General features: G+C 50.5%; 2 protein-coding genes across 2 annotated transcripts in view; one reads left to right on the forward strand and one right to left on the reverse strand.

Annotated features, from left to right (window-relative positions):
• Window positions 1–23689, reverse strand: part of LOC146007459 (uncharacterized) — a 606258-nt gene that overhangs the window by 429555 nt on the left and 153014 nt on the right. The window lies entirely within an intron of this gene.
• Window positions 1–23689, forward strand: part of LOC146009548 (uncharacterized) — a 613273-nt gene that overhangs the window by 97708 nt on the left and 491876 nt on the right. Inside the window, 1 exon segment of the mRNA XM_083149994.1 lies at window positions 7884–8220. Coding sequence (XP_083006120.1) covers window positions 7974–8220 — 247 coding nt within the window. The 5' untranslated portion in view covers window positions 7884–7973.

Genomic DNA, 23689 nt, shown 5'->3' on the forward strand with positions numbered 1-23689 from the left:
GGCTGAAGCTTCTGTCCCGGGTATTGAGGACTTAAGCTGGGTACACATATATACAATTGTCGGGCCGTTCTTCCGTTCTGGGTCGGACAGCCGTTCAATTGTATAGGTGTGTACACTGTCCCTACCGACCGATAAACGGCAAAAAACTGTCTTGACCGTCCATACTCGGTCGGTCGATGGTTCTTTGCTGTTTAATTTTCATCCGACAGGACGGCCTCATATCGGTACAAAAGTGCAGTGTGTACGCAGGTCCGACCGATATGCTGCCGTCCTTGCGACTATACTGACAAAGCTGGAACGCCCATGTGGGCGTTCTAGCTTTGACTAAAAAAAAAAAAACGGCGTGGGGTCCCCCCCACAGCCGTAACCAGCACCAGGCTGAAAGAGCCGTGGCTGGTATTAAAAAATCAGGAAACCCGACAAATAGGGCTTCGCTGATTTTTTTAAAACCAGCCCCAGGCTCCAGGTCCGGGGCTGGTTCCCAAAATACGGGGGACAAAATGACTAGGGGTCCCCCGTATTTTAAGAACCAGCCCCAGGCCAAACCAGCCAGCAGGGTAATGCCACAGCCGGGGGACACTTATGATATAAGTTCCCGCGGCCAAAGCATTCATCCCTACTGACCAGTCAGCCTGGCCAGGGGCCCTGGGGGAGTGGGGACCCCCCCAATGAAGGGCCCCCCCCCTCCAGGACATACCTGACCAGGCTGAAGCCTGGTACTGTCCCCGATGCCCCTGGGCGGTGGGCATCAGGCTGATGGAATGGTGTAAAAAAAATAGAATAAAAACTATTGTTTTTTCCTGTGGAACTATGAGTCCCAGCAAGCCTCCCCTGCATGCTGGGACTTGGAGAACCACAAGTCCCAGCATGCGGGGCATTAAAGGGCCCGCTGGCACTTGTAGTTCCACAGAAAAAAAAATAGTTAAATAAATACACACTGACACATATGAAAAATAAAAGTTTAATACATACATTACACAAACACACTGATACTTACCTATCTTGATCCCGTAGGTAGGTCCCTGGGTCCGGTCTGGTGGCTTGGTTCCGGGGCTGGTCCGGGTCCGGGGCTCCAGGGCTGAAGAGTCCGGGGTCCTGGATCCGTAGTAATCCAAATGGGTACCTGGGGAAGGAAATCCTACTCACCTGTCCTGTGGCGTCCACCCCGGCATCTGCTGTTCAAGACGCGCTGCTCCCGGCTTCTGTGGTACCCGCTCTGCCTCCGCTGTATACTAGAGATGCAGAGGTCCTTCTCCCTCGGCGTCTCTGCTCAGAATGATTTTGAGCCAATCGGGAGCCGAGAAAGTCGTCTCCTGATTGGCCAGAAATCATTCTGAGGAGAGACGCCGAGGGAGAAGGACCTCTGCATCTCTAGTATACAGCGGAGGCAGAGCGGTACCACAGAAGCCGGGAGCAGCGCGTCTTGAACAGCAGATGCCGGGGTGGACGCCACAGGACAGGTGAGTAGGATTTCCTTCCCCAGGTACCCATTTGGATTACTACGGATCCAGGACCCCGGACTCTTTAGCCCTGGAGCCCCGGACCCGGACCAGCCCCGGAACCAAGCCACCGGACCGGACCCAGGGACCTACCTACGGGATCAAGATAGGTAAGTATCAGTGTGTTTGTGTAATGTATGTATTAAACTTTTATTTTTCATATGTGTCAGTGTGTATTTATTTAACTATTTTTTTTCTGTGGAACTACAAGTGCCAGCGGGCCCTTTAATGCCCCGCATGCTGGGACTTGTGGTTCTCCAAGTCCCAGCATGCAGGGGAGGCTTGCTGGGACTCATAGTTCCACAGGAAAAAACAATAGTTTTTATTCTATTTTTTTACACCATTCCATCAGCCCCATGCCCACCGCCCAGGGGCATCGGGGACAGTACCAGGCTTCAGCCTGGTCAGGTATGTCCTGGAGGGGGGGGACCCCTTCATTGGGGGGGTCCCCACTCCCCCAGGGCCCCTGGCCAGGCTGACTGGTCAGTAGGGATGAATGCTTTGGCCGCGGGAACTTATATCACAAGTGTCCCCCGGCTGTGGCATTACCCTGCTGGCTGGTTTGGCCTGGGGCTGGTTCTTAAAATACGGGGGACCCCTAGTCATTTTGTCCCCCGTATTTTGGGAACCAGCCCCAGACCTGGAGCCTGGGGCTGGTTTTAAAAAATCAGCGAAGCCCTATTTGTCGGGTTTCCTGATTTTTTTTAATACCAGCCCCGGCTCCTTCAGCCTGGTGCTGGTTACGGCTGTGGGGGGGACCCCACGCCGTTTTTTTTTTTAATAGGTAAAAGGGTGACTGCTGCCCTAACCCAGCCCATTATTATAATTTTGGTCACATGTGAATTGTGAATAGCCCAAATCGGGAGAGTGTGTACGGTGGTACAATCCTTTTCTTGCGACTGTTTGGACGGGAGTACATCAGACGTCGCAAGTAAAATTGTACAGGTGTGTACGCGCGTGTCGGCTGTTGTTTGTGGACGGTCCGACGGGAGTACGGTCGGCCGAACGCTTGCAAAAAAAAAGGATTGTATAGATGTGTACCCAGCTTTAATCCTTGCTGTGAAACAGGCATTAGACTTGTCTGAGGAGGACAAAGTACAGGCTCATTGTGTCTTTAAAAGGATGCGTAGAGATTGTGTGACGTTCCCTTCGGATGAAGGCATGGTTTCCTTGTTAGGGTAAGCTTGAAAAGTTCCAGATAGGAAAGTGACTATGTCAAAGAGGTTTGCAAACATGTACCCCATGCCGGAGGAGCATGTGAAATTGTGGGAGAAAGTCCCGTTAGCAGATGCTCCTGTGGCAAGATTGTCTAAAGCCACAACCTTACCGGTCCAGGGTGGTGCGGCCTTCAAGGACCCGTCGACAAAAAAGTGGAAGGATGCCTTAAGGCGGTATTTGAGGGAGTGGGCTATACGCCCCGCCCCATTATTGCTTCAGCTTGGGTAGCCAAAGCAATAATTAAGTGGGCTGAGGCTTTTGGAGATCAGCTGCAGCCTGATTCCGAGGCCTTTACCTTAGCAGAATAGCTCAGATGTGCAGCAGATGTACATTTCTGTGGCTGGGGAAGAAGGTGCAAAGATGGCGTCTAAGGTATCCGCCACGTCAGTGTCTGTGAGATGGGCTCTCTGGCTTAAAGCCTGGGAAGCAGACAGTGATCTAAAAAAACCCTAGTCTTTGGCCTTTAAAGGGGAGTTACTTTTTTGGTTCTGAACTGGAATCCATCATAAAGCAGGCCACGGGGGGTAAGAGTACTTTTCTTCCTACCACAGCTAAAACTTCAGGTTCAAAATTTTTGAGTTTTAAAACCTGCTTTTCCCTCATCCTTTCGGGGTGGAGCATCCAGCAAAGGACAGGCAGGAAGAGGTAGATTCCCAGCCAGTAAAGGGAAAGCTTCCAAATCTAGGTTTGGAGCCTTTAGCAAGAAGCAGGTGTCTAAAGTAGAGGATAAGTCCTCTGCATGACGGGTGGAGACTCCCCATTCTGGTCTCAGAGCGGAGTGTCACCTCCTGCAGTTTCGGGACAAGTGGAATATTCAGACACTTGGGTTCATTCGATTGGATTGAAGGGTTACTCAGGGGCAGGCCTCCGCGGAGATTTCTCCCCACTCCTTTGCCAAGGGAAGCCAGTTCACGTACTGCCCTATTGGGGGCAGCATTGGCTCTCAGGGAAAAGGGGGTGGTGGTCCCGGTTCCTCAGGAGGAACGAAAGAAGGGGTTTTACTCAATTATTTTCTTGGTTCCCAAACCAGACGGGTCGGTCAGACCTATCCTAAATTTAAAGTCTTTAAATCAGCATCTTTGGGTGGATCATTACCGCATGGAGTCCCTGCGCTCAGCATAGAGCCAGGGGAATATTTGGCATCCGTAGAAATTCAGAATGTGTATCTTCGTATTTCCTTATGCAAGGAACATCAGTCCTTACTTCGCTTTGCAATGGAAGTGGAGACCCATTTACAGTTCCAGGCTCTACCCTTTGGTCTGACAACAGCACTAAGGGTATTCACAAAGGTGATGGCTGTCATGGCAACAACACTCAGGCTGAGAGGGATAGCGATTATCCCCTACTTAGACGATCTGCTATTCAAAGCAGAATCAGAGAAAAGACTCCAAGAACACTTAACAGTGCCGACACAGTTCTTGCAGGGCATGAGATGGGTGCAAAATCTTCCCAAGTCTCATTTGATTCCCAAACAGAGATTGCTGTTTCTGGGGGTAATTCTGGACACCCACTTACACCGGGTATTCCTACCAGAGTCCAAAGCAAGGGTCATCCGACAGCTGGTATTGATGATACTGCAGGCATCAAGTCCTACGGTTTGGCAGGGGGTGAATCTTCTCTGCAAAATGGTGGCGACGATCGAGATGCTCCAGTTTGCCAGGTTTCATTCAAGAACATTTCAATGGAACATCCTTTCCTGTTGGTTGGGGAATGCGAAAACCATGAAACAAGAGAGATTACTTCTATCTCAGGAGACAAAGAAGTCCTTAGTCTGGTGGATGGACATAGAGACGTTGCAGCTGGGGCGGTCACTTCGCTCTTGGGACTGGGTGGTGATTAACGACCAATGCCAGTCTCAGGGGTTGGGGGGCAGTTTCCCTTCACCTATGGTTGCAGGGCCTGTGGTCCAAACAGGAATTCAGACTGCCAATAAATATATTGGAACTTCGGGCGGTTTGGAAGACTCTTCAGCAGGCGGAAGATTGTCTGAAGGGCCTCCCGATACGGGTACAGTCGGACAACGCCACGGCGGTGGCTTACCTGAATCATCAGGGCGGGACTCGCAGCAGGATGGCGATGCAGGAAGTCTTGCGGATTTTCAGTTGGGCGGAAATCAACATTCCTATTCTGTTAGCTGTGTTCATTCAGGGGGATCCGGAATGTAGAGGCAGATTTCCTCAGCAGAGAGGACCTGCTGGAGGGGAAATGGTCATTACATCCGGAGGTATTCCAGGTGATTGTGAGTCGCTGGGGGCTCCCAGAAGTGGATTTAATGGCATCCAGGAACAACTGTCAGGTTCTGAAATTTTGTTCCCGGACCAGTGACCCAGCCGCTTGGGCGGTGGATGCCATGACGGTTCCGTGGCACTTTCACCTGGTTTACATTTTTTCCCCGTTCCCAATTATACCACGGGTGCTGAGAGGAGTGACGTCTCAACAAGTGCTGGAAATTCTGATTGCACCAGACTGGCCCAAGAGGTTGTGGTATTCGGACATTCTGAGGTTATCAACGGACTCTTGGCCCCTTCCTCTTCTAAGGCAAGGGCCATTTCTGCACCTGGACCTGGCTCGGCTCAATTTGACGGCCTGGCTTATGAGACCTCCTTACTAAAGAAGAAAGGTTCGTCTGATGCAGTTATCCAGACTATGCTAAGGGGTCGTAAACCGGTGTCTGCTGCAAATTATCATCGAGTCTGGAAAATTTACATCAGGTGGTGTGAGCATCAGATGGTGCACACCTCCATGTTCAATGTCTTCAGATTATTGGATTTCCTTCAGGATGGTTTCTCAGCGGGTTTGGGATTATAGTCCTTAAAAGTACAGCTTCCTGCTCTGTTCATTTTCTTCCAGAAAATGATAGCCTTTTTACCTGAGGTTCAAACCTTTTTACAGGGTGTTACCAGGCTTAAGCCTCCATATAGGCACCCGGTGGCGCCTTGGGATTTGTTGTTGGTTCTATCAGTATTGCAGAACCCTCCCTTTGAGCCTTTAAGGTCGGCTTACCTTAAATTTGTTTCTTGGAAAGTGACTTTTCTGTTAGCCATTGCTTCGGCTAGGCGTGTGTCAGAGTTAGGAGCTTTGTCCTGTAAGTCTCCACATTTAATTTTTCATGAAGATCGGGCTGTGCTTCCAACAGTACCTAAGTTTTTACCAAAGGTGGTTTCTTCCTTTCATCTAAACCAGTAGATTGTGCTCCCGGTATTTTCCCCTCCAGAAAGGGCAAAAAATAGGGACAAATTAAGGAAATTGGACGTAGTTCGCGCCTTGGGGATTTACGTGTAAAGGGTAAAGGACATCCGCAAAACAGATCTGTTGTTGGTGTTGTATGATGTGCATAAGAGAGGGTGGCCTGCTTCTAAGCAGACCATTGCCAGATGGTTAAGATCAGTGATTGCCTTTGCTTACACCAAGGTGGGTAGACCTGTTCCTTCACGGATAAATGCACATACCACCAGGTCAGTTGCTTCCTCTTGGGCAGTGCGTCATGGGGCTACAGTGGAGCAGTTGTGCAGGGCTGACGCTTGGTCCTTTGTTCATACCTTTACCTAATTTTTCAGGTTCCATGAGTTCGCGTCGGAGGACGCTTCATTTGGACGGGCAGTGATGAGAACTGTCAGTCTGAGCGTACCCTCCCATAGGACTGGCTCGTGAACGTCCCAAGGTTAGCGGTGTCACCGGACTGGACGAAAGAGAAAAGGGGATTATTGTAAGAACTTACCGTTCTAACCCCTTTCTCTGAGTCCATCCCGGTGACACAGCGATCCCTCCCTTACGCTCTGTACGGTATGTTCATGTGTGTCATGTTATGGTTATATGATTGTGCATATAAGATGTCTGGCATTGTACTGAGTTGTGTAGCCTAGTGTGCTTTCTAAGATTGAACTGAAGCATGATGGGATGCGGAAGGGAGGAGCCTGCGTCCAGAAGATTTCAGCATAGGTGCTTTGGCTCCTGCGGACCCTCCTACATCCCAAGGTTAGCTGTGTCACCAAGATGGACTCAGAGAAAGGGGTTCGAACGGTAAGTTCTTACAAAAATCCCCTTTTTTCTTTAATGAATGGTGCTTTATTATTTTTACATTTGCCCAGCTGTATTATTGGCACGCATTTGTGTGTTTTCCAAATTTGCAGCATAACAAATGGAGAGGTGACTGCTGGGAATGGGACATTATACAGCAACACCGGGGGATGGGACTGCTGGGAATGGGACATTATACAGTAACACCGGGGAATGTCATCGGAGAGGTGACTGCTGGGAATGGGTTGTTATACAGTAACACCGGGGATGTGACCAGAGAGGAGACTGCTGGGAACAGGGCATTATACAGTAACACCAGGGGATGTGACCGGAGAGGTGACTGCTGGGAATAAGACGTTATACAGTAACACCGGGTGATGTGACCGGAGAGGTGACTGCTGGGAATGGGACATTGTACAGTAACACCGGGAGATGTGGCCAGAGAGGTGACTGCTGGGAATGGGACATTATACAGTAACACCAGGGGATGTGACCAGGGAGGTGACTGCTGGGAACAGGGCATTATACAGTAACACCAGGGGATGTGACCGGAGAGGTGACTGCTGGGAATAAGACGTTATACAGTAACACCGGGTGATGTGACCGGAGAGGTGACTGCTGGGAATGGGACATTGTACAGTAACACCGGGGGAATGTGACCGGAGAGGTGACTGCTGGGAATGGGACATTATACAGCAACACCGGGGGATGGGACTGCTGGGAATGGGACATTATACAGTAACACCGGGGAATGTCATCGGAGAGGTGACTGCTGGGAATGGGTTGTTATACAGTAACACCAGGAGATGTGGCCGGAGAGGTGACTGCTGGGAATGGGACATTATACAGTAACACCAGGGGATGTGACCAGGGAGGTGACTGCTGGGAACAGGGCATTATACAGTAACACCAGGGGATGTGACCGGAGAGGTGACTGCTGGGAATAAGACGTTATACAGTAACACCAGGTGATGTGACCGGAGAGGTGACTGCTGGGAATGGGACATTGTACAGTAACACCGGGGGAATGTGACCGGAGAGGTGACTGCTGGGAATGGGACATTATACAGTAACACCGGGGATGTGACCAGAGAGGTGACTGCTGGGAATGGGACATTATATACCAACGTTTTATTTTAATTAATTTAGGGAGATCTGGCTGATCTAAAGGCCGAAAATATAGGAGACGAGACATATGTGACTGATAATAAGGCAGAAGATACAGAGGAAGAAGAAGAGATGAATGTGACTGATAATAAGGAAGAAGATACAGAGGGAGAAGAGACAGATGTGACTAATAATAAGGTAGATGCAGAAAGAGAAGAAGAGACGGATGTAAGTGATATTAAGGAAGAAGCTACAGAGGGAGAAGACGAGGCGGATGTCAGTGATAATAATTTAGAAGATACAGAGGGAGGAGAAGAGACGTATATGAGGGGTGACCAGCAGCGTAAGGAGGAGGAAATCCCTACAGATACCAGCACAGGTGAGTGCAAAAAGGGGTAAAGTTAAGGCTACTAAAATTATTTTAGATCCAAGCCACGCTTGTTATTCTCTATTCTCCCTGTTGCCCTCTGGGAAATGTTCTAGGTGTTTAGGTTGCCATACTAGTCGGCTGCGGAATAGTTTTTCCCATCTGTTATTTTGAGTGTGAGTTTGCAGTGTGTGAATTGTGAGTGCTCCTTTTTCTTCTTTGGAATCTCACTTATTTCACTTTTTTAGTGTTGTTCTGTCACTACAGTCTTCCTCTACTATATTCTCCTCTGTCAGTGCAGAGTAATGAGGGCAATAAGTAATAGGGTGTAATTATTTTGGTTAATAAATGGCCATAAGTGCGTGTGTGCAAATCACATATGTAATAGTGAGTGATTTGCGGTAACAATTGCACGTTTTGCCGTGACAAATATATCGCATTTCAAAAATCGCATTCGGATGTTTTCACATTCAAAACATCAAAGTGAGGGGGTCCTGCCGCATTTAATCCAGCACTGGGCTCTTGTAAAGGTCCTGGTTACAGTAATATGGGGAACAAATAGAGTAGGAGTCCCCTGTATTTTGTAACCAGCACCGGGCTCCAACAGCTAGTAGAATGATGTCACAGCGGGGGACACTTTATATAAGTTTCCCTGGTCAGAGCATCACCCCATGTACAAGGTCCCTGTGCGAGTGGGGACCACCTGAATAAAGGGCTCTCCCCAGGCAATACCTGTCCAGGGCTGAAGCCCGGGGCTGTCCCCGGTCCCCCTGGGCAGTGGGTGCCATGTTTATTTATTGGTGTACAATAATAATAACAACAACATCGGGTTGTGCTGTCGGACTACATAGTAACATAGTAGTAGAGGTTACAAAACAGAATTGCATCCATCCAGTTCATCCTTATACAGGACCTTTTAGGTGGTATGGACTAGATGTGATATCCCCATTTTAGTATTACCGCCTGTTCCAACTATGGCTGAATAGTGATTATTTGTACCCATGGATGTTCTGTTCCAGTAGATGTTTGTCCAACCTTATTTTTCAATGTGTCTGCCATCACCACCTTTCCTGGAAGAGTGTCCATACCTTTACCTGCCCTGACCGTAAATAACCCTTTCCTTCTAAGGGTACGGAATCTTCTCTCCTCTAGTCTGAGTGCATGCCGACGTGTCCTAGTTTCCGACCTCAGGGTAAAGAGGTTGCCTGATAGTATACAATATTGTCCCCCTGATATATGTATATATGTTGTAGTGTTCATTCTAGCACCCGCCATATTTGAAAACCGATGTAGTTCCTCTTCCCTGCCTGGGGTGTCGCTGTCTGCTATGGTGCTTCTAGCACCGGTCTGGTTTGCATTTCAGTGCTGATATACAGACCACACTGTGCTAGAAGCACTACAGCAGACAGCGACACCCCAGGCAGGGAAGAGGAACTGCATGGGTTTTCAAATATGGCGGGTGCTAGAATGAACACTATGTTAAGAATGTGGGGACCAGAATTGCACTCCAAATTCCAGGGGAGGTCTAACCAGTGCCCTGTATAGAGGTATAATTACATTGTCTTCCCTAGTTTCCATGCCTCTTCTGATACAGGCTGGTATCCTGTTGGCCTTAGTGGCTGCACCATGAACACTGAGCACTGTACCCTAGTTTGTTGTCAATTTGGACTCCTAGGTCCATTTCCAGTTCTGATTTGCCCAATTCTATTCCGTTTTCACAGTGGTGCAAGTAGCAAAAATGGGCATGGCCAGGGGCATGGTCATATGACACTAGGGGGAGTGGCTGGAATATTGCACGCCAAAGGCACACGGCCAAAATTTACACAGTATTGCCTGTTTCGTGTCACACACCCAGTACTATGACCCATGTCATAATGCCCGTTACACATTATGCCCCACACCGTAATGCTCATTGCACCGCTGCCGCACAACTGATGCCCATTACTAAAATGCCCCCAGTGCCAGATATATGCCCCTACAGTGCCAAGTATGCCCCCACAGTGCCACACATATGCCCCCAGTGCCAGATATGCCCCCACAGTGCCACACATAAATGCCCCCACAGTTCCAGAACAAGTAAGTAGCAGCACAACTCACCCTCCGTGAGTGACTCCTGCAGTGCTGGCTGTATCCGGTCCGGTCCCCTCTCCCCCCCTCCAGTCCCCCGCCGCCGCTGCCTGCTTCCCTGGGAAGGCGAGCGCGCATCTTGGTCTTCACTGTGTCCCAGACTCTGACTGTGTGACTGGGCCGTCAGCCAATCATATCTCGCGGGCTGGCTCCTGATTGGCTGCCAGCCCGCAAGCTGTGATTGGCTGACAGGCGACAGCCCAGTCACAGTGACACAGGGAGGGGAAGGAGAGACGCGCAATGCACTCCCCTCTGAAGGGAATTGGCTGTGGCAGGGTGGCAGAGCCCACGCCCCCGCCACTTAGATATGCGCGCATGCGCATTAAACACTTTGGGGGTATTTGTTTTGGTCGTACTTGCACCCCTGTGTTTGTATAAGTTGCACACTGGTTCTGTCCTCTGAGATGCATCTCATATAGTTAGCTACAGGTGTCATTCTGGGAGTGTGTCTATAACGCTGGGCGGAGTCCAGGCTCAATCAGAGCCTCTTTTACTCCGCCCACACACAGTCCCAGAATGACAGACAGGACTCCATGCGGCAGCTTCCTACAAACAAGCCTGCAGTGGGTGGGGATCCATTTGCACCCCACTTCCTGCAGGCAGATAAACTACTGTGCGGAGGTTGCGCCTACCCTATCTGCAGCTGGGGACACTTACAATCAGAGTCCCGCTGCCACTCCCCGCCCAGACCCGACCCCGCCTCCCCCCTCCTTCCCTGTCCTCATCATGCTGCCGGCTTTTGAACACATAGCTGCCAGAGCTGGCCCTTCCCTATAATCCCCCCTATGCTCGGCAAGTTTTTTACCGTTTACGCCAATAAAAGATTGTGCAACAAATTATGCTTCGTTATTATCCAATTACCCCATTTTTAAATGTCAGTCGGTGATCCGTCTAAAAGATCTGGATCTTCGCACAGATTGATCACTAGATCCCAGCTCTTTTTAGTGACCCATTCTGCCCATCTCTATTCCCGGCCATGTATATCACTAAGCAAGTCCCCGCCCAAAACCAACCGTCCCTGTCACCGTCCACCTGGCTGCCGCTTAAAAGCTGAGCCGGCCAGGTATGTGTGTGTGTGTCAGAAACAAGTCCCCACCCAGAACCGACTGTCCCAGTCACCCCCCACCCCGCTCCCATCTCCCACCGCCGCTAAACACCTACCCCGCCCAGAACCCTCCGTCCCTGTCACCGCCCACCCCACACCCCTCTCCCGCCACCACTAAACAACTGTGTCCGGAGAAAGTCCCCGCACAAACCCAGCTGTCCCAGTCACGCACCACCCGCTCCCATCTCCCACCACCACTAAACACCCACAACTCCTACACTACCAGTATTTCCCCATCCACCCCTCTTGCAAAAACCATATTTCACGCAATAACTGCTTACCCCTTATCTACATTGAACCTCATGTATCAGTCCATTCGTCAAGTTTATCTAAGTCCCACTGTAGAATGTTGACATCCTCAACCAATCTAACCACGCTGCACATTTTTGTGTAATTTGCAAAAATTGAGATTCTACTTACTATCCCATCCTCTATATCATTAATGAATGTTAAATAGAATAGGCCCTAACACCCAATCCTGTGATACTTCACTTAGTACTGGTCTCCAACTGGAAAATGCACCGTTTACCACCACCCTCTGTTCTCCAGCTTTGTATGTGCCTCAGTGTCGAATGCCTTTGCAAAATCCAGGAATACCTCATCTACAGCATTGCCAATGTCTAGGTTCCTGCTAATTTCCTCATAAAAATGTATTGGGTTAGTTTGGCATGAATGATTCTTTACAAACCCATGTTGATGACTAGTGATTATATGGTTCATGTGTAGGTATTCTGGGATACCATCTTTTAAAATTCCCTCAAACCATTTCTGTACTATCGACGTTAAGATCGCACTTGCTGGGTCACCGCTTTTTTCCTTTTTTAAATATCGGTACTACTTCCGCAATTCTCCAGGTCCCGGAAAGCTCCCCCCCCCCCATGTAGGTTCTTGGAGAACTACAACTTTAATATCATACATTAATGTTTATTATTTTTTTAAATCTCCTGGATACACAACTGGCGAAAAGGTTCGACCAGTGGGGGAGACTGGCAAGATGAGTATGTGTATATGTTTGAATGTGTGTATGGATGTATTAGTGTTCATTAAAGCACCCGCCATTTTAAAAAACCCATGCAGTTCCTCTTCCCTGCCTGGGGTGTCGCTGTCTGCTGTGCTGTTTCTAGCACAGGTCTGGTTTGCATATTAGTGCTGATATACAGACCACACTGTGGTAGAAGCACTGCAGCAGACAGCGACACCCCAGGCAGGGAAGAGGAACTGCATGGGTTTTCAAAGTTGGCGGGTGCTTTAATGAACACTAATACATCCATACACACATTCAAACATATACACATACTCACCTTGCCAGTCTCCCCCACTGGTCGAACCTTTTCTCCAGTTGTGTATCCAGGAGATTTAAAAAAAAAATAATTTCTCTTTCGTCCAGTCCGGTGACACAGCTAACCTTAGGATGTAGAGGGGTCCGCCAGGAGCCAGGCACCTATGCTTCAAACTTTGGGAGCAGGCTCCTCCCTTCTGCATCCCATCATGCCTCAGTTTCGTTTAGGTGCCCACAGGAGTGGGTGCAATGCTGAGTGGCTGCGCGCAGCCACACTTTTATTCTTTGGTTTTTTAGTTAGGTTTTATTATTTTCTTAACTTATAGTGCAGGTTTTGCCAGCATAGGACTTCTGTGGAAGTCATTACATGCTGAGAGCGCAGCAGGACACAGACAGAAGCGCGTCCTGTCAGTGTCCTGTGTGCAGAGAGGTACATTCAGGGAGAATGTGCGCTCTGCACAGCGCTGAGCTCCGCTCAGACGGAGACTGGTCCTGGGCCACGGGGGACCCCATCCAGCGCCTTGCTAGAAGGGGATCTTGGGGAAGGGTCCTCCAGCGATGGCAGACGCCATCTTTAACGGTTTGGGAGCTGAAATCCCCCAGGGGAGTTGAAGCTCCTTACAGGACGCCCAGCGTTTCTGGGCAACTCCAAGTGATCCCTAGAGGGGGAGTCACTGGAGATGAGAGAGAGACACGGTGGGTGCGCCTGAAGGGGATTTGGCGCCAAAAGCGCGACTTCCCTCACTGTTAGGAAGATTGGATTCTTCCACTCGTTTCTGGCGCCATTACTCTGTGCTTGCTGCGGAGCTGAGAAAGACAGAGCCTGCTCAGAAGTCTCTCTGGAGAACGCTTCCTCCACTGTATCGCTAGCAACAGGAACACAGATAAGTACACTTGGTGCATTACTCTGTGACTTTGCCTGAACGTTGTACAGTGTTTAATACTTTGATATTATCATGGCAGACGAGTGCAGTTCTGTTGCTGGGGAGGGAGCGCTGGAGATGTTTTATCATTGCAAGAAATGTAATGTAAATATGTCGGTTGAACAGTTGGACCAGGGGGAATTGTGCCCTTCCTGTGAAGCTGTCCCCTGTGGAACTCGCACCACAAGTCCCAGGGAGGCTGAGCCGGCCTGGGCTGTGGCTTTGGGACAGTCTGTAAAAGCTTTGGCAGAGGCTTTAAACAGGCAGAGGGGATCGTTAGTAGGATCACCAGGTCCTATTCCCTCATCTCAGGGATCTCTTCCCCTTTCACAGGGAGACCCCATATTGCTGCAGACTATGCAGGATACTGCTCAGGGGGTGCATAAAATGTCTTCCCTTTTGGAGCAATTCACAAAGGTTTCTGATGAATTTATGCTACGGCAGGGGTCCCCAGTGGTTCCTCCAGTATATGCTGATGATGATGTGGAGGAAGAGGATTTAACTTGGTCACAGGGGGAGGAAGCAGATTTCTCAGCCTCTGGTATTGAGGACCTCATTTGGGCCGTCAAACAGGCATTGGATTTACCTGTAGAGGAAAAGTCCTCTACACAGTGTGTGTTTAAGCGCAGTAAAAAGGAACCAGTTTCTTTCCCATCAGATGAGGGCATGGTGGCTCTGCTGGGTGAGGCTGGCAAAGCCCCGGACAAGAGGCTATTGATGGCAAAAAAATATGCAAACATGTATCCCATGCCGGAGAACCATGTTAAGGTGTGGGAGAAAGTTCCGTTGGTGGACTCCTCAGTGGCCAGATTGTCAAAAGCCACGGCACTTCCAGTGCAGGGTGGCGCGGCTTTTAAAGATCCGGTAGACAAAAAGGTAGAAGGCTGTTTAAAGGCAGTTTTTGAGGGAGTGGGTTTCACTATGAGGCCCATCATTGCCTCGGCTTGGGTGGCTAAGGCCATGATCAAGTGGACTGAGTCATTGGAGAGTCATCTGCAGCATGATGCTGAAGCTTTGGCCATGGTTGAAAAGTTAAAGTGTGCCGCGGAGTACATTGGTGAGGCCAGTGAGGAGGGCGCTAAGATGGCGTCAAAAGTCTCGGTCACGGCCAGAAGGGCTCTCTGGTTAAAAGCTTGGGACGCAGATAGTGAGTCCAAGAAGTCCTTAGAGAATATTCCCTTTAAAGGGGAGTTGTTGTTTGGTTCTGAATTGGATGAGATAATCAAACAGGCAACGGGTGGTAAGAGCACCTTTCTTCCTACTACTTCAAAGTCTACTGGGTCGAAGTTTGGAGTGTTCAAGCAGTCCTTTCGTCCCTCCTTTAGGGGGGGAGCATCTGGCAGAGGTCAGTCAGGCCGGGGAAGATTTCAAGCCGGCAGAGGTAGGGCTTCCAAGTCCAGGTTTGGCGCCTTTAATAAGAAGCACGTTGCCAAGGGGGAGGACAAACCCTTGGCATGACGGGGCGGAGACTCCCTGTTCTGGAATCAGGGTAGGGGGTCGGCTCCTGCAGTTTCAGGACAGTTGGAAGGTAGTCACGGACGATCCGTGGGTGCTTTCCATTGTTTCAGAAGGATATTGGATAAAACTGAGAGGCCCGCCCCCTCACAGATTCCTTCCAACGCCCTTACCAAGGACAGCTTTCCTCAGAGCTTCTCTTTTGGCAGCAGCCATATCTCTAGAGGAGAAGGGGGTAGTTATTCCAGTACCCCTAGGGGAGAGAAGAAAAGGGTTTTATTCAATACTCTTTTTGGTTCCCAAGCCAGACGGGTCTTTCAGGCCCATTCTAAACTTTAAATCTTTGAATGCTCATCTCTGGGTGGATCACTTTCGCATGGAATCTCTACGGTCAGTGCTGCTGAGTATAGAACCAGGGGAGTTTTTAGCATCAGTAGACATTCAAGATGCCTATCTCCATGTTCCCATTCACAGGGAATTCCAGTCTTTGCTAAGATTTGCAATAGGAGAGAAGCATTGGCAATTCCAGGCACTCCCATTTGGACTAGCCACGGCTCCGAGAGTATTCACCAAAGTGATGTCCATTATGGCGGCAGCTCTCAGGTTGGGGGGGATAACTGTTATCCCTTACCTGGACGATCTGCTTTTCAAAGCGGAATCGGCAGAGAAGTTGAAGGTCCACCTGGAGAGGGCGACACAGTTTTTAAGAGATCAGGGTTGGATTTTAAATCTACCCAAGTCCCACTTGACACCGACGCAAAATCTGAGATTTTTGGGGGTGATCATAGACACACATCTTCACAGGGTGTTTCTCCCAGAATCCAAAGCGTTGGAAATTCGGCTGATGGTTTTGGAAATTCTCCAAGCCCCAGCACCATCAGTGTGGCAGGGAGTCAGACTACTAGGGAAGATGGTGGCAACCTTCGAAACCTTACAGTTCGCCAGGTTCCACTCCAGAATTTTTCAATGGAACATCCTGGCTTGTTGGTCAGGAGATGCCAAAAGGATGAAATTGGAGATTCTTTACCTGTCCACGGAGTCCAGGAGGTCTCTTTTGTGGTGGACAGATGTGGAGAATTTACAACTGGGAAAATCTCTCAGGTCTTGGGATTGGCTGGTCATAACGACCGACGCCAGTCTGAAGGGCTGGGGGGCAGTGACCCTTCATCTAAGACTACAAGGACTTTGGTCAGTAGAAGAGACAAAATTGCCCATAAACATCCTAGAGCTGAGGGCAGTACTGAATGCCTTACTGCAGGCGGAGACGTATCTCAGAGGGTCTCCACTGAAAATTCAGTCGGACAATGCCACGACGGTGGCCTATTTGAACCATCAAGGCGGGACTCGCAGCAAGATGGCTATGGCCGAGGTATCCAAGATCTTCAGCTGGGCGGAGAGCAATGTTCCAGCATTATCGGCCATTTTTATACCGGGAATCAAAAATGTGGAGGCGGATTACCTCAGCAGAGAATCCCTACAGGAGGGAGAGTGGTCTCTTCATCGGGATGTCTTTCAGGAGATTGTCAGTCGTTGGGGTCTCCCAGACATAGACCTTATGGCAACGAGATCGAACCGTCAAGTTCAGATGTTTTGCTCCCGAGTAAGGGACCCGACTGCTTGGGCGGTGGACGCCATGACAGTTCCGTGGGAGTTCCAGATGGTGTACATCTTTCCACCTTTGCCCATCTTGCCGAGAGTCTTGAGGAAGATAAGGGACCAAAAGGTACGAGCAATTCTGATTGCTCCAAACTGGCCCAGGAGGTCTTGGTACTCCACTGTACTGAGGTTGTCGAAGGAGTCCTGGAAACTACCTCTAAGGCAGGACCTGTTGTTGCAAGGGCCGTTCCTTCACGAGGACCCAGCTCGTCTAAATTTGACGGCGTGGCTTATGAAACCTCCTTATTGAAGAAAAAGGGGTTTTCTGATGAGGTTATACAGACCATGTTGAGGGCCCGCAAGCCAGTGTCTGCGGCTAACTATCATAGGGTCTGGAAAATCTACATTAGATGGTGTGAGAGACAGAAGATGCACACCTCCAGATTCAATTTGTCTAGACTTTTGAATTTCTTGCAGGATGGTTTTTCTTCAGGCCTTAGTCTGCAATCGTTAAAAGTACAGCTATCGGCCTTATCCATATTTCTCCTTCATCCTTGGGGACACTGAAATCTACGCTGGGGAATAGAGTGGTGTATCGGAGGAGTCGGCACTTTAAGAAACTTGAACTGTGGTATGGCTCCTCCCCCTCTATTCCCCCCTCAGACCTCAGTCTTAGTTTAGTGCCCGGAGGAGTCGGATCCCTGGGCAAGGGCTCCGTTTGGGGCCTTTTTGTTTTACTTGTTTTTTGAACTTTTTACACAGGCAGCCAGCGCGTGCCGGCTGCCTGCAACGTGGGACAGCTCTCCGGGGAGTCAGAGCGGCACCGCTTGCGGCGCACGCGGCTGACTCCGGTCACAGACGCATCAGCGTCTGGGTCCCGCCACAGCTGCCTGCGGCTTGTGTTACGGGGCCGTGACCTAGTCGCCCGCCGGAGAGAGCAGGGCGTGCGAGCGCATAGCGCTGGGTGACGGCTGGACCAGGGTTAACTCGCTGGTCCAGCAGGGAGCAGACAGCCAATCAGCGCCGCTGTATACAGCGCGCGCTCTGATGAGAGGAAGGGGCGGACCAGTGAGTGGTCGCGTCCTAGCTGCAGTCCTCTGCGCCAGACGCCGGTGCCTGCCACGCTGCTCCCTTGTCGGCTGTGCCTCTACAGTTCACTGGAACAGGACAGCAGGACGCTTTCTCTCCCTCTTCAGCCTGGATATTGTTGAATACTGCGCTGGGTGAGTGGAGGGGATTTTCTCTTGTGAGACTTCCCCGCTGGAGAGTTATCAGGTGGGCCTAATTCGGGGAAGGTGCGCTCCTCTCCCCCTATTAGTGTGGTGCTTTTGCTCTTGGTGTGGGGTCCTTGTTGGGGGCTCTCTTTTGTCTGGCTTATTTCACCTCCTTTCACCTGTGTGTGTGTAAGGGGTGTGTGTGTGTGCAGCATGACAACCAAGTCTCAGTCAAAAGCTTCTCCAAAGCTGTTTGTATGCACTAAGTGTGAGCAACAGTTTACGCAGCATGTGAAGGGTGTATCCTTGTGTAAGGATTGCTTCAAAGGGGATGCTGGGCAGAGTCAGGTCCCTATTCTGAACACTGAGGGAGTTACCAGTGTGTTAGCCACTCTGGCATCAGAGATGGCTGCATCTCGCAGGGACAGGGAGTCATTGCAGGTGCAATTGGCTTCCTTGTCTGCTGCGGAGCCTACCTGGGCCAGAGAACTGATTACATCAGTGAAGGCGTTGGCCCAAGCAGCTGCGGTGCCTTCGGGGTCCGCAAGTGCTCCACCTCCCCCGAGGAAAAGAGGTGTTCCTTTATTGTTACAGGGGGATACTTCAGAGGATGAACCGGGGGACCCCTTGGAAGGGGATATGTTTCAGGAGGATCCTATTGATCCTGTAGAGGACGTTCCTCAGGAAGAGGCCCAGGGTATAGAGGCTCTCATTCAGGCTATTAAATCTACCCTCAATATTAGCGAGCAGGAGCCGCTGACGCAGGTTTCTATTTTTGGGAGGTCTGCTAAGGCAGTGGTCACCTTCCCAGAGTCTATGGAATTGGAGAAACCTCTTCTGGATATTTGGAGGTCTCCAGAAAAAAAGTTTCAGTTATCTAGGCGGTTTAAGGCCTCTTACCCATTTGCTCCGGAGGCTAGGGCAAAATGGGAGACTCCGCCGTTGGCAGACGCGTCTGTGTCAAAGCTTTCCAAGAAAGCGGCACTTCCCATTCCTGGGGCAGTGGCCCTCAAGGAGGCGCCAGATAGGCGTCTGGAGGCGGGGCTTAAGCAGATTTTTTCAACCGCAGGTGTGTCACTTCGGCCCATTCTCGTGATCTCCTGGGTCAGTAGGGCCATGGAGAAATGGGCGGAGGATTTGTCAAAGGGTCTGAATGATCAGGGTTCTTCTGAGGAGTTCATTCAGTTAGCAGAACAGATGCGGGAATCTGCAATGTATATTGGAGAGGCTGCAAGGGATTCTGCGGCTCTGGTGGCAAGGATTTCGGCTCAGTCCATTACGGCCAGGAGGTCTTTGTGGCTTAAGTCCTGGCAAGCGGAGGCGGACATTAAAAGGGCGGTAGAGGCTCTTCCGTTTACGGGAGAGGTCTTGTTTGGGCCGGAGTTAGACAAGTTGATTTCTCTGGCCACAGGAGGCAAATCAACTTTCCTGCCTTCCGCGACTCCGCCTCCCAAAAAGCCTTATCAAGGGCCGGCCTTTCGCTCCTTTCGGGGGGCACCTAAGTTCAGAGGTAAGTCCAGAGGATCCTTTACCGCTTCTCGTGGCAGAGGCAGAGGGTTTGGTGGAGCAACCACTGCCTCAGGACCAGCTGCTCGGCGCGCAGATGTCAAGCAAACCGAAAAGCCCGCAGCATGACTCCCGGCCCTCCTACCTGGGGGATCCCAGAGTAGGGGCTCGCCTGTTGGACTTCCGGCAGGCCTGGGAGGGGTCTTGCAAGGACAAGTGGGTTCTGTCCGTCATTGCGCAGGGGTACAGACTGGAGTTTTCCAGTACTCCCCCTCACCAGTTTTTTACAATAGGTTTGCCTCACGTGGAGTTGAACCGTCAGTTGCTTCTTCAAGCAGTACAGAAACTGTTGACCGCAGGAGTTATAATGCCGGTTCCTGCCGAACAACGCACAGAGGGTTTTTATTCTCCCCTGTTCCTGGTTCCGAAACCGGACGGTTCGGTTCGACCAATATTGAATTTAAAAGCTTTAAACGTATATATCACGTACCACAGATTCAAGATGGAGTCTCTTCGTTCTGTGGTTGCAGGGCTGGAGCCGGGGGAATTTTTAGCATCTTTGGATGTCAAAGATGCTTATTTGCATATTCCCATTTACGTCCCGCATCAGAAGTTTCTTCGCTTCGCGATAAGGGATCTCCATTTTCAGTTTCGGGCTCTGCCTTTTGGCCTTTCATCGGCGCCACGTCTGTTTACCAAGGTAATGGCAGTGATGGTAGAGTTGCTTCATTCTCTGGGAGTAAAGATCGTTCCTTATTTGGACGATTTACTGATCAAGGCCGAATCCAGGGATCTGTTGACGCAGGCGATTCAGGTAACCTGCCAGACGTTATTGAACCATGGCTGGATTCTCAACTACCAGAAATCTCAGCTGAATCCTTCAAGAAGGATTGTATTCCTGGGGTTGATTTTGGACACGGAGGTTCAAAAAGTTTTTCTGCCTCGGGAAAAGATGTTGTCCCTGCAGGAGTTGGTTCGGCAGGTGCTTCGACCTCGGAGAGTGTCGGTGCACTTATGTATCCGATTGCTGGGCAAGATGGTAGCCTCGTTCGAGGCTCTGCAGTTCGGGCGTTTCCATTCAAGGACCTTTCAATTAGACCTGCTCAGGAAGTGGTCGGGCTCCCACTTGCACATGTACAAGATGGTGGTGTTATCGCCCTGCAGCCGTCTCTCTCTCCAGTGGTGGCTACTGTCGGCCAATTTGTTGGAGGGCCGACGTTTCGGAATCTGGGATTGGACGATAGTCACGACCGATGCCAGCCTCCGGGGCTGGGGAGCTGTTGTGTTGGGGCAGCACTTCCAGGGTCGTTGGTCGTCTCAGGAGGCGAAGCTGCCTATAAACATCTTGGAGCTTCGCGCAATTCGTCTGGCCTTGTCCTATGCGGATGGGATCCTCCGGGGGAAGGCGATTCGCATTCAGTCGGACAATGCCACGGCCGTGGCTTATGTGAACCGGCAGGGCGGAACGCGCAGTCGCGGAGCCATGCAGGAGGTACGTCCAATTCTGCAATGGGCAGAGCGGCATGCTCTGGCCTTGTCGGCGGTCTTCATTCCTGGGGTGGACAACTGGGAGGCGGACTATCTGAGTCGCCAGGATGTTCACCCTGGGGAGTGGGCCTTACATCCGGAGGTATTTGCCCAGATCGCCCACCGATGGGGGATGCCTCAGGTGGACATGATGGCCTCCAGGAACAATCGGAAGGTGCGGCTGTATTGTTTCAGGTCTCGGGATCCAGAGGCGGTAGCGACGGACGTGCTGACAGCGAGTTGGAACTACTCCCTCATTTATCTGTTCCCTCCGTTGCCCTTGATTCAGCTGGTACTCAGAAGAATCAAGCGGGAGAGGTCCACAGTCATCCTGGTGGCACCGAATTGGCCTCGTCGTCCTTGGTATGCCGACCTTCAGGGGCTCCTGATGGATCATCCTTGGCAACTACCTCTAAGGGACGATCTTCTACAGCAGGGGCCGTTCGCCTACCAAGGCTTACGGCAACTTCGTTTGACGGCATGGCTGTTGAGGCCGCACTGTTGAGCAGACGAGGAATTCCTAAGTCAGTGATTCCCACTATGATAAGAGCCAGGAAGGAGGTTACTTCACGGCATTATTATAGTATTTGGAGGGCCTATGTAGCGTGGTGCGAGTGCCGTAACTTGCCCACGGCTGTATTTTCTTTGTCTAGGTTGTTGCAGTTTCTGCAAGCCGGATTTAAGGCGGGTTTGCGCCTAGGGTCCCTTAAGGTACAAGTGTCTGCATTGTCAGTTTTCTTTCATAGGCGTCTTGCCGTCATTCCTGAGGTGCAGACGTTTCTGAGCGGGGTTCTCCGCCTTCAGCCCCCAGTGCGGGCTCCGGAGGAACCCTGGGATCTTTCTTTAGTTTTGGATTATCTTAAGTCAAGTGTTTTTGAACCCGTAGACTCTATTGATTTGCGGTTGTTAACTTGGAAAAAGGTGTTACTGCTCGCGTTAGCATCGGCACGCCGGGTGTCCGATCTTAGCGCTCTTTCATGTCGGTCACCCTACCTGGTGTTTCATCCGGACAGGGCTGAGCTTCGGACCAGGTTGGATTATTTGCCTAAGGTGGTTTCATCTTATCACCTAAATCAGCCAATCGTGGTTCCAGCTCTTACGGGAGATTCCGCCTCGCTGAACGTGGTCCGAGCCTTGCAGGTGTATGTGAATAGGACCAAGGATCTCAGAAGGTCGGATTCACTTTTTGTCCTTTATTCTTCGGCAAAGCGAGGTTGGCCAGCGTCTAAACAGACTCTGGCCAGGTGGATCTGTCTCACCATTAAGCAGGCTTACCTTCATGCTTCACAGTCACCGCCAGTCAGGATCTCGGCCCATTCCACCCGTTCGGTGGGGCCGTCCTGGGCCGCTGCCAGGGGAGTTTCCCTGACACAGTTATGTAGGGCGGCCACTTGGTCGGGCCCTAATACTTTCGTTAAGTTTTATAGGTTTGACACCTTTGCGGCCTCTGCCTCCAGTTTCGGCCGTGCGGTGCTTCAGGATGCCCAGTGCCTTCCCACCCGTGGGGATGGCTTTGGGACGTCCCCAGCGTAGATTTCAGTGTCCCCAAGGATGAAGGAGAAAATAGGAATTTGGTACTCACCGTTAATTCCCTTTCTCCGAATCCGTAGGGGACACTGAACACCCTCCCGGCACTGTTCAGGCCTAAAGGGGGGGATTTATTTTGAGCGCATGCAGTTATGTTTGGTTATGCATGCGTCTGGGTGTTGTTGATAGCCTACTGAGTAGTATGGTTGTTCGTTTTGGTTTGTTAATTTCTTTCTCTCTCTCTATTGGGATTCCCTGGTCTCTTTTCTCCTCTCGGGCACGGTCAACTAAGACTGAGGTCTGAGGGGGGAATAGAGGGGGAGGAGCCATACCACAGTTCAAGTTTCTTAAAGTGCCGACTCCTCCGATACACCACTCTATTGCCCAGCGTAGATTTCAGTGTCCCCTACGGATTCGGAGAAAGGGAATTAACGGTGAGTACCAAATTCCTATTTTTTTCAAAAAAGGGTAGCTTTGTTGCCGGAGGTTCAGACGTTTTTACAAGGAGTTGCTAGACTCAAACCACCTTATAAGCAGCCGGTGGCACCTTGGGATCTGTCTTTGGTTCTTTCCATACTACAGAATCCTCCTTTTGAACCGCTTAGATCTGCGGATTTGAAGTACGTAACATGGAAACTTACTTTTTTATTGGCTATTGCATCAGCCAGACGTGTGTCAGAGTTGGGTGCTTTATCATGTAAGTCACCGTTTTTGATTTTTCATGATGACAGGGCTGTGTTACGCACAGTTCCAAAATTCCTACCTAAGGTAGTGACGTCTTTTCATTTGAACCAGGATATTGTACTTCCAGTTTTTGTTCCCCCAGAAGGGGTTAAAAATAGGGACAAAATGAAGAGATTGGATGTTGTCCGCGCCTTGCGGATATACATTGAGAGGGTAAAGGACTTTCGCAAATCGGATTTGCTCTTGGTGCTATATGATGTGCATAAGATTGGGTGGCCTGCATCCAAGCAGACCATCGCACGTTGGTTAAGATCTACCATTGCCTTTGCCTACTGTAAAGCGGGTAGACCTGTTCCATCTCGTATTAATGCACACACTACCAGGTCGGTTGCTTCCTCCTGGGCGGTGCGCCATGGGGCTACGGCGGAGCAGTTGTGTAGGGCTGCCACCTGGTCCTCTGTTCATACCTTTACCAAATTTTACAGGTTCCATGAGTTCGCGTCGGAGGACGCTTCATTCGGACGGGCAGTGATGAGAA

This window comes from Crinia signifera, chromosome 6 (genome assembly GCF_055691185.1).
Source record: "Crinia signifera chromosome 6, ASM5569118v1, whole genome shotgun sequence".
Lineage (NCBI taxonomy): Eukaryota > Metazoa > Chordata > Amphibia > Anura > Myobatrachidae > Crinia > Crinia signifera.